Source organism: Triticum dicoccoides, chromosome 1A (genome assembly GCF_002162155.2).
Source record: "Triticum dicoccoides isolate Atlit2015 ecotype Zavitan chromosome 1A, WEW_v2.0, whole genome shotgun sequence".
Taxonomy (NCBI): domain Eukaryota; kingdom Viridiplantae; phylum Streptophyta; class Magnoliopsida; order Poales; family Poaceae; genus Triticum; species Triticum dicoccoides.
Window position 1 is genome coordinate 135,866,098 of NC_041380.1, and position 10,435 is coordinate 135,876,532.

A 10,435-nucleotide genomic window follows, 5' to 3' on the forward strand; every position below is an offset into this window, starting at 1 on the left:
TTTGAGAAAATGTAAAAATATGTATGACCGATCTAGCGAGCGGCCGGCTGCTCGCTAGTTGTCCCGAGCGGCCGGTCTAAAACAGACAATTTTAGTCCCTAATCCATAAAAGATAATAATTTGTCCCTTCCAATTGATAAAACAACTCTAATTAGAAAAAGTATCATGTACTAAAAAAAGTACTACGAAAGCAAACATGTGAACAGATATGAACGTATTTATTTTGGGTTTTCAAATTTTTGAAAAGTGATAATTTTTAGATCGCAATTCGGAATTAAGATTCGTTTTCATCGTTGGAACCCTTGCGACGTGCTCTTCAAAAGTAGATCTCATATGAGGATGTTTCGACGAACTAGTCTTCCTGCCAACTAAATATCAATATATGTGCAACTAGAGTACATGCCACGCCAACTAAGCATATGCACGTGCCAACAGTCCTTCTGCCAACTAAACATCAATGTGTGTGTAACTAGACTATATTGCCGCGCCAACTGAGTATATGTGTGTGCCAATAGTCCTACCAACATTGCGTGTGCAACCAGACTACATTGCCACGCCAACTGAGCATATATGTGTGTAACTAGTCCTGCCAACTAAATATCAATTTGTGTGCAACTAGACTACATTGCCACGTCAATTGCGCATATGTGTGTGTAACTAGTGTCCTGCCAACTAAACATCAATACGTGTGCAATTAGACTAAATTATAAGCCAACTGTGCTTATGTGTGTGCAACTAGTGTCCTGCCAATTAAACATCAATGTGTGTGCAATTAGACTATGTTACATGCCAAGTAAACATCAATGTGTGTGTAACTAGACTACATTACAAGTTATGACAATTCATATGCGACTATGCGGACCAGATTGTGCAACTCTGTGGCCGTGCATGTGCCAACTAGGACTACTATGTGTGCAACTACAACTACTGTGGATGCAGCTCCAAAAAACTGGGTTTAAAAAAATTGCACCATGCAGTATTAAAGTTGCACAAAGCAGTACTGAAGTTGCACAATATAGCGCGAAAGTTGGCATCAAAAAAATTTCATCGACACATACTCATGCGGAATCTAGTTTCAAAAATCTCGTCGCAAAGAATTCAACAGTGAAGACGGATCTGAATTCCGACGCGCGGTTTGAAAGATATGACTTTTTAAAAATTCGGAAAACCAAAATAATTGGACGTGAAGCTGTTTCTTTCAAACCAGACTAACTAATATGAACGCATTAAATGCTGATAACGACATGCACTAGCAGACAAAAAAATACTTATGCATGGCTAGGAAGTCCGGCCGCTTTTCTCATCAATTAGTGCGCGGCCACTTTTTAGATTTTGGGAAATATGGATGGCCCTGGCCAGTGGTTCAGTGCTGCACTGGCAAAGTGGCAAGTGGTAGACATTGTTGGGCCGTGCGTAGTTCGGTCTCTTTGATACGGAGGAACCCAAGCCAGCTTCCCCACAGGCCCATGGATGCAGTAGCTCGCCTCGTCCCCTCTTCGCCCTAACTCGCCGGCGTCACCTGCTCCGCCCGCTCCCGCCGCCCCCATGCTCCCCCTAATACGCCGCCTCCCCGCCGCTCCCTCCCGCCTAGCCGCCCTCGCACTCCGCCGACCACACCGTCGAGCTGCGACGGCGGCCTCGACGACGACGACAGGGACACCCGCGGTATCCTCCTCCCGTCTCGCGGGCTCGCCGCCAGCAGAGAACCCAGCAGCGGATCAGGGGAGCGAGTTGGAGCCCCGACCCGAACCCCTGGACCGGGACTGGGGCTCAACGCTGTCCCGGGCGGACCTTACAGAGGTTGCCGGAATCCTCCGGCGGTTGCGCGACGAGCAGATCAGTCTGGGCCTGGGCACCTTCAATCGGCTGCTGAAGCGAGCGTGCGAAGCAGACGACTTCCTTCTCTTCGCCAAGGTATTCAGACACTTGCTGCTCTCCAAAGCTGCTCCCGACTTGACTTCCTACATGTGTGTCGCCAGGGCCATTGGGGGTCTAGATGACAATGAACTGTTACTCAAGTTTGTGAGAGAGGTATTGGAGATCACAAATGGCAGAGACCCCACGGTGGCGAATCGCATTGTTTTCGCCGCGGGTAGATATGGGCGCCTCGATAAATGCTTGATCATTTTCGAGGAGCTGAAGAAAGATAGGAGATGCTTGGATATTGTCACCTTCAACACTGTCTTGGACATGCTAGGGAAAGTTGGTCGGGTGGGCGAAATGCTTGGGGAGGTGAAGCTGATGGAGGAACTTGGCATTTCTCCTGACATCGTGACGTATAATACAGTGATAAACTGCCTGCGTAGGCTTGGAAGATTGAGTCTGTGCAAAAGCTTTGCAAGAGAGATGTTTGAGAGAGGCATCAGTCCGGATTTGAGAACGTATACCGCGCTAATTGATTGTTTTGGAAGGGCAGGGCATATTGCTGATGCCCTCGAGGCGTTTGAGCAGATGAAGAAGTCGCACCAACCTTCGATTTATGTCTATCGGGCACTGATCAGTGACATGAAAAAAGCTGGGCGGTTTGAGTTAGCAGAAAAGCTCACCGATGAGATGAATTCGAGTGCGTCTGATTTGTTAGGCCCTGAAGATTTCAGGCAGAAGTCCAAGGGAAGAAGGGCCAGGAACAGCAGCAGGTAAGAAGCAGAAAAGTTATCTTCCAGGTTTGTGTGATTCCTTCACATGCGATGCAACAGCTGCTGGCACCCAGTTCCCGACTTCCCATGGATACTGGTCTTGTTGGCTGACATCTTCAGAAGGTGTATCATCTTCAGAAGATGTATCCTATAGGAAGAAGCAGAGAACTACAAAGTTCAGATGACAGTAGCTTGATGATTACAAAGACACTGCAATGATCCTGGAGCTACAGACCTGAATGGCGTATCATGACCGCAGGCCATTGCTGATCCATGATTCAAGAGATTCAGGCACACGAGTCAGTAGCAACTGCAGCAATTCCCAGTTAAGAAATATTTGGTGCATCGCTGGATTGTCGCTTGGAAGGTGCCCGTTACTGGAAAGAGGGGCCGTTGTGCTCTGAACTTGTGGGTGTCAAAATTTTCAGCATTTTACGTTGCTCTTCAGTGCACTGAAGAATAGTGAAATCTTGGCATCTGGTTCATTTTGTAGGCTATGCTTGTAAATCATTAGGCATAATAGCGAACAAATGAAATTTTACACGTGTAAGTTGATTCTATCCAAAATTTCTGGGATAATACCATCTTACAAATCGTGGGCCGGTGCACACTATGTGTCTGTCAATATGCCATGAACTCCTACTCCCTAGATTTTTTTTTTTTTTTGCGAAACAACTCCTACTCCCTAGATGATGGTGTGATGCCATGTCATTTCCATGCAACGTGCAGTTTGTTGAAGTTTCTGTTGTTGGGGGTGCTGGATCGAGGATGTTTACTGCATGCTCTCCTAGGGACTAACTTTAGAAGATTTAATAAGTGAATGCAAACGGAGTCCATAATAATCACGAGATAGTGCGGGGCAGAGAAGAAATTCTAACATTTTTTTTCAGAATGTATGCTCGTATTTAGGTCACGAAACATTACAAAGTCCTGAACCGTACAAGCATGATTAAGCAGAATAACAAAGAGCACACTAAAATAATAATAATAATAATAATAATAATAATAATAATAATAATAATAATAATAATAAGATCTTCGAAGCTCTGTGCCATCGCCCCTGAACCATTGTGAAAGACTCATGCAACAAAATAATCTGCGACCAAACCCAAGGAGGACATCATCTTTAACCACATCATCATCACCACCACACTGCTCCATCTTTTGTTTGCTCCGGCGCCAAAAGGACGAGGACACACTGGTGCATCCAACAAGCCTGTACCAGCCTTCGTTATCTGTGCCTTCCAGTACCGCCATATGTGTCCCTTTGGATGGAAGTATACCTGGCCAAACCTCGGGCTGGGCCTAGCCAAGCCCGAGGCAAAAAACTCAGGCCCGGGCCCGGGCTGGCCCGGCCATCGGGCCTGGTTTTTTAGGCCCGAGCCCGGCACGGACACGTAAAAGCCCGGCGGGCCTCGGGCCTCGGGCCGAGCCCCTTTAGGAAATCGTAAAAATGACGGGCCCAGGCCCGGCCATCAGGCTCAAAATCTAGGCCCGAGCCCGGCCCAGGAGCAGCGTCGGGCCGGGCCGGGTCGGGCTTTTTGGGGCCGGGCTTCCCATGGCCAGGTATAGATGGAAGAGAGCTAGGATTCGGTAACGGCGCCGCGGTCGGGCCAACCGCCCGAGGAAAGCAAGGCATCCCTTCAGCAGCAGCACAAAGGAAAAGGAGGACCAACAACAATAGATCATACCGACGATGAGGAGGAAGAAGCTCCATCTCTGCAAAATCACCAACCACTCGAGGACTAGCCCAGCCAGTGTCGTTCGACCTCCAGACACCATAGCCCGCGACCTCAACGAGACTCGGGATTCACCAAACCGTCTGCTCCTAGACGGAGGCAAGAGTCCCGTCTGACAGTGTATGAAGCCCGAGAAAACTTATTCAGACACGACGCCGCCGAAATGGCCTTGACAACGTCTTTCTTAACCCTAATCCTACTATGAACACAACCAACACACAGATCCGAGGTTCCCCCTCCCTCCCGCCGCCGGAGGGTCGGCGGAGGGAGAGGGAACCAGCGGCACTGCTAGCAAAACACAAAAGGAGCCACGGTCGTCTCTTTTCGCCTCGCTACAATCCGTTCTTTGTGGAGGTCGCTCGTCTCTTCTGCACGAAATTTCAGACATTTTGATGGAAAAAGTTTTGGAAGAATTAATTAAGTGCATGCCAAATGAGAGATTCTTGCAAAAGAGAATTTATTTAGATCTATAAATCTAAAAAAATAGATTTAGAGAGTAAAACAAATTTAGGGACCCCCCTTGGCAGCCCAGCACATTCGTTTGCCCGTCAGTCAAACTCGCGGCGGCTCCATGCGGCCACTCCCGGCGTTCACGATCTCCCGCCTCGCCGCCGTCGGCGCGGACCCCTGCGGCGTGCCGCTCCCCGTGTTCAACTCCCTCCTCTCCAGCCTCGCCTCCTCCGACCCCTCCCACGCGCACCTGCCGCTCCACCTCTTCCGCCGCCTCCTCCTCCTCCCAGCCCGCCGCCCGGACGCCTTCACGCTCTCCTCCCTCGCCTCCTCCTTCCTCCCCCTCCACCCCCGCTCCCACGCCGCCGCCTCCCTCCACGCCTTCTCCCTCCGGCTCGGCCTCCTGCACGCCGACCCCGTCCTCACCAACTCCATCCTGCTCCTCTACCTCCGCTCGCCCCACCGCTCCTCCACCTCCGGCACGGCGCTCTGCCTGTTCGACGAAATGCCCGCCCGCACCGCCTCCACCTACAACGCGCTCATCTCCCACGCCCCCGCTGGCATCGACCTCCGGTCCCTGGCGCGCCACATGGTCGCGGACGGGCTCTGCCCGGACAGGTTCACGGCCTCGGCGCTCCTGTCCGCGTGCGCGTCCGAGCGCGAGGGCAGGGAGCTGCATTGCTTTGCCGTCAAGCGCGGGATGTGCGGCGACGGCGATTTCCATGTCAGCAGCGGGTTTGTCTCCATGTACTGCAGGGTCTCCCGGCCAGACCTTGCGCGCAGGGTTTTTGACAGGATGCATCAGAGGAATGTCGTCTCGTGGACTGCCATGGTGGGAGGGTACGCCGAGAATGGCATGTTTGAGGATGCGGCGAAGGCTTTCCGGGCAATGTGGGCGGTTGATGGTATTCTGCCGAATAGGGTCGCGTTGATCAGTGTGCTGTCGGCTGTCGAGGGCCTCATGGGCTTAGCAGAGGGCAAGCAAGTGCATGGTTTCGCCGCGAGGATGGGGCTCTATGGGGAGGTGTCCCTCAACAATGCTTTGGTTGATATGTATGCAAAGGGCGGAGCCTTGCGTTATGCAAGGCGCATTTTCGATGATGGTACTTGGCGCAAAGATGTCATCTCTTGGGGTTCAATGGTACTTGGTTATGGCCTTCATGGTATGGGTATGGAGGCAGTTGCCTTGTTTGATCAGATGCATGCTTCTGGGGTTAAGCCAGACAGCATAGTTGGTCTGGGTGTGCTTTCCGCGTGCTGCAGGGCAGGATTGGTGTTGAAGGGACTTGAGATATACAACTCCCTGGTGAAGGATCATAAAGTCCATCCAACCGAGGAGATGTCTGCTTGCGTAGTTGATTTACTGGGGCGTTCTGGGTTGATTGACCATGCCTTGGACTTCATAAAGTCAATGAGCGTAGAGCCAGGCCCTAGTGTATGGGGAGCACTTCTGGATGCCTCTGTTATTCACAGTAACAAAGAGACTCAAGATTTAGCTTGCAGGTCTCTTCTTAGATTGGAAGAAGAGAGCCCATCAAATCTTGTCTCGGTATCTAACCTACACGCCTCTTCTGGTAGGTGGAATATTGTTGAACAAGTGAGGGCAAAGATTAAACACGGAACATTGAAGAAAACACCTGGTCGCAGTTGGGTAAATGCAGCAATATAGTGACTATCACTATTCTTCTAGGAGTGAATTGTTCACGACTCTTTCAGTGGTTCAGAGCTCTACCAGCGCACATAAACTGGTATGCTCTGGAATCATTGGCATTGTACAGGACTACATCAAAGCAAATTGTACCATTGGCAGTTAAAAGAGCAGAGCTGCTGTATTTACTCTATGCTCATACATGTACGTTCGGGCGGATGTTATTACAGCAAACGAAGTGCCTCTGCAACAACGGTGTGGTTGTTTGCAATGTTCACTCTTCCCATGTACTCTTACACCAGGTAAATATAACTTCTTATAGGTTCATTGTATGGTCTATTTTTTTTAATTGCTTCAGAAATTGGCGCTTCCTTATTTTTCACCAGAATTTGGTGTTTCTTTATTTTGTCATCACATGAAGTGATTGAGTTCCTTTTTCTAGGATAAGGAAGTGAGTTGCTAGATGAGGTTGAGTTGACAGCAGAACCAAGGATGGTCCAAAAGAACATTCTAAGCATAAGAAATTCCAAGAACCTAACTTCCCAAGAGCACTAGACCAAGAGCCACTGACCAGAAAAGATCCAGAAAATTTTGGAGAACATATAGCTTTAGAGAGAGACCATTAAAGAATGCTCAGATGGTTTGTGTGACCATCGACTGAAATGAGCTTGCACTAGTACTCACTTTATATGCAGCTGGGGCCAAAACAAAATTCTCTTTGACTTGAGTTTGGAGGTCTTTGTTTGTCAACAGAACATGTAATTTCCCAGTTTCTCTTGCACATTTATTCATTCCGACTATAAAATGGACGACAACACAAGACATTACTCTCTATGAACATATGGTTGGTCCCTCCTCCCTCTTGCCTTGGGACCGGCTACACAATTGTAGGTGTTACCTTAAAACATCATAGCTGGAGTTTGGTTTTTGAGTAGTAGATTTATAGTGGTGGAACTCTTAGCCGAGTCGGACTCACTGAGAACAGTCTGCTTCAATGGCAAGTGTTTTGGTGTCGCCATACCTTTTCAGAATCCTTCATCTGACAGTGAAACTGTACAACTATGGCTGTTCAGGCAGGCCTGCAGAGAATAAAAGGACAGCTTAGGAAATTATACAAACTTTGATTTGTTCAACTAAATCTAGATCTCTATATAATGGTAATCTCGAAATAGCTTTTAGATGACTCATATGGTTGCTTAGAAAGGGAATCTTAAAACCTCCTAGATGTCTAATATAATTCCTGTTGTCCTATTTACTGCAGTCTGCAAAGTCAGAAATGCCACACATTGAATTCCAAGACTAATTTCCTGCGGCACTGATCCAAATCCATGTGCATCAACACTCCTAAGCCAGATTTATTGTTACAGATAAAGAGTCTGTATGGTGGTAGCTTCCTTGTTGCAAGTTCCACTGGGGTCTCCGAAGCTCGCAAACTTAACCCAAGAGATAATTCTGCCTTTGGGGCAAGGCAGCTCTACTTTTGCTGCTTTGCTATACCTGTGACCGTGAGAACCATTCCATGTTCCTGTCAAGATCCTTTTTCGAGTCATCGTAAAAAAATATGTACTGGATTAGGATGTTATGTAACTGAATCAGGTGCTCCCATGGTATTCTTGCTTAGCAAATTTGATTTAACTATCCTTTGGGAAGGTCAAGGAAGCTACTCGTTGATGGAAAGGACTCTGATTAACCAGGTGAGAGTCCCCGCATCTCTGTTTTCCATTCTTGTACAATTATGAACCTTCGGTAGCTCCGTACGAGATTGCTTAGACAATATATTTTGCGATCTTGCTGCTATTGCTCAATAACCTCCATCCTGAATCATCTTGTTTCTTCTTGGAACAGAAATGCCATGTGAAGAGCCACGACATCAAGAGGTATCTATGTTAGCGAAAAGGGCTCTATCAAATAAGAGTGGTGAGCTGCATTTTCCTCAGTAGCTCGTGCTCCCTCCATCCATATATATAATGCGTTTTTCGAGATTGCCTTTGACTATTGATAAGATTACTAGTATATGAGATGTATAATGTGGAAATTCTATCGTTGGAAGCTCCTTTCACATACAAATTTGATGATATGCTTTGTGTAACTTACATGTCATATTATTGCTCTAACATGTGGTCAAAGTTAACCTCGAAAAACGCTGGATAGATGGATAGTAGCAAATTTTTTTGCTGGGAGTCGTAATCAACATGATCTGTTGACACTACTCACTCGGGATCTCAGATTGGTAGGGTTTGATCTCTAAGTCTGAATCTAATTTTGCCGATCTGTTACTGTACATGGCAAGAAGAAGTGACGATCCAAGTGACAGAAATTCAAGTATTCCGAGAAAAAGACCAGGAACTGTTTTAACAATCTTTCGTACTGCCATGGACGCCAGGTTACGTAGTACTCCCTCCGTTCCTAAATATAAGTCTTTTTAGACATTTCAAATGGACTACAACATACGGATGTATGTAGACATATTTTAAAGTGTAGATTCACTCATTTTGCTCCGTATGTAGTCACTTGTTGAAATCTCTAGAAAGACTTATATTTAGGAAGAGAAGGAGTATTTACCAGTTAATTGCCCGTGCATTGCAACGTGGTATGCATATTTTAGTGGTTCATCATGCACATTACAGTATTTAGTTAGCATTGGAATGTGTTGTTTTTCTCGAGCAAGCTCCTTCATTCCAACGACAACTTATTTCATGTGCTTGGTGAGGGATGCGAGGTGCATTAGCAATGCACCACATCTCATGATGTTGCTCAATGCGAGCTTCTTTGTCTTGGCTCTCTTCTCTTCCCTTTAGCTTTGCTCTTGAAGGTTGTAGGTGGCAGCACGGAGAGATCGGTGTGCTTGATTTGCTTGGTCCACACTATGGGCTTCTTGCCGGTGTGCCTCACGTTCTTCATCTTGGTGGCGTCACTCTTCTTGTTGACGATACCGTTCTTCCTCTTGGTTCATTTGACGGTCGTAAGTGTCATGTTGTTCTTGAGCTTCACGTTGTTGTTGTTCATTCTCAAGGATGCGATCTTGCAATCCATTGCCTTGAGGAGGATTTAGAGCAAGATATCCTTATTGTTCTTCATGATGATGGTGACGTCGAGACCGGTATGTACTTGCGCCGGATGGTAGCTCGGATGAATGTGCAATTGAACGCCGTCTTGAAAGTGATGAAGATGAAGAAGGCTTGCACTTGTCGAACTTGTCTTGAATGCGGTCCATATGTGCGTCTAACTTGGCGTTGAGATAGTCCCCCGTGAGATCTTCATATTGGTGCACATCGGTGGCGAGGTGCTCATTCAAGATTGCGTTTGTGCCGTTCATAGCTCATTGTAGTCCGAAGTGGCGAGACTTGGTGACATAGTCGTTCATTTCTTCTTGGCCGTCGAAGACCGGATGAGATGTACTGTCCTTATCTATCAAAGCACTCAAGAAGGTCTGAGTAGAAAATGAGATGAACAATAGCAAAGTTACCTTTCTCCGATGTTGGCGAAGGATCGATAGATCTCATAAGTTGTCGATGCAAAGTGAATAACTTGGTAATTGTTGTTGTCAAACACGTACACCTGACACAAAGCTTATGGAGGATCTTGCTAGGGGTTAGGCACCAAACCAAGCAAATTGAAGTTCAAGGTTTTTGTACAAGTTGGAAATGAACCAAATTGAACTCAAATGCTATACAAGTGATCGCACGTAAGGAGAAAGAGGAAAAATAAAGTACACATGCGTAAAGATATCTGGGTTTGTGCAACCAAGAAAATGAGCATACAAGATTTTCCTAGGAAGACTAAGCTTGTGTTCATGAATGCTAGGAGACGCTAGCTTGATTGCACTTTTTTTGACGGAACCTCGTCAGAGGGCGGGGAGCTCCCGCATTGCATTAAGAAGAAGAGAATTGGTCCAGTTAATAAGGGAAACCGGACCCAAAAACCGTACATGGCACGGTTAATCAAGGGAAACTGGCGAAGAC

General features: G+C 47.2%; 2 protein-coding genes across 4 annotated transcripts; both read left to right on the forward strand.

Annotated features, from left to right (window-relative positions):
• Nucleotides 1-1,397: 1,397 nt before the first annotated feature.
• On the forward strand, nt 1,398-3,244 carry LOC119367210 (pentatricopeptide repeat-containing protein At1g11900-like). The gene has a single exon (XM_037632792.1). The coding sequence runs from the start codon at nt 1,546-1,548 to the stop codon at nt 2,638-2,640; it is 1,095 nt and encodes a 364-aa protein (XP_037488689.1). The 5' UTR covers nt 1,398-1,545; the 3' UTR covers nt 2,641-3,244.
• A 1,688-nt stretch (nt 3,245-4,932) lies between these two features.
• Nucleotides 4,933-8,727, forward strand: LOC119367221 (pentatricopeptide repeat-containing protein At3g46790, chloroplastic-like). Of its 3 annotated transcripts, none has more exons than XM_037632806.1 (3): nt 4,933-6,775; nt 7,841-8,167; nt 8,319-8,727. In XM_037632806.1, exon 1 carries the CDS (start codon nt 4,947-4,949, stop codon nt 6,492-6,494), a length of 1,548 nt encoding a protein of 515 aa, XP_037488703.1. In that variant the 5' UTR covers nt 4,933-4,946; the 3' UTR covers nt 6,495-6,775; nt 7,841-8,167; nt 8,319-8,727. The 3 variants fall into 3 exon arrangements, with proteins under 3 accessions (XP_037488703.1, XP_037488699.1, XP_037488707.1); XM_037632802.1 differs by having other exon boundaries at nt 7,735-8,167; nt 8,319-8,726; XM_037632810.1 differs by lacking the exons at nt 7,841-8,167; nt 8,319-8,727 and adding an exon at nt 6,916-7,714.
• Nucleotides 8,728-10,435: the final 1,708 nt, after the last annotated feature.

What these genes read in the sequence shown, in the direction of transcription:
- LOC119367221 (XM_037632806.1), top strand. Translation starts at nt 4,947, where the DNA reads ATGCGGCCACTCCCGGCGTTCACGATCTCCCGCCTCGCCGCCGTCGGC.
- LOC119367210 (XM_037632792.1), top strand. Translation starts at nt 1,546, where the DNA reads ATGCTCCCCCTAATACGCCGCCTCCCCGCCGCTCCCTCCCGCCTAGCC.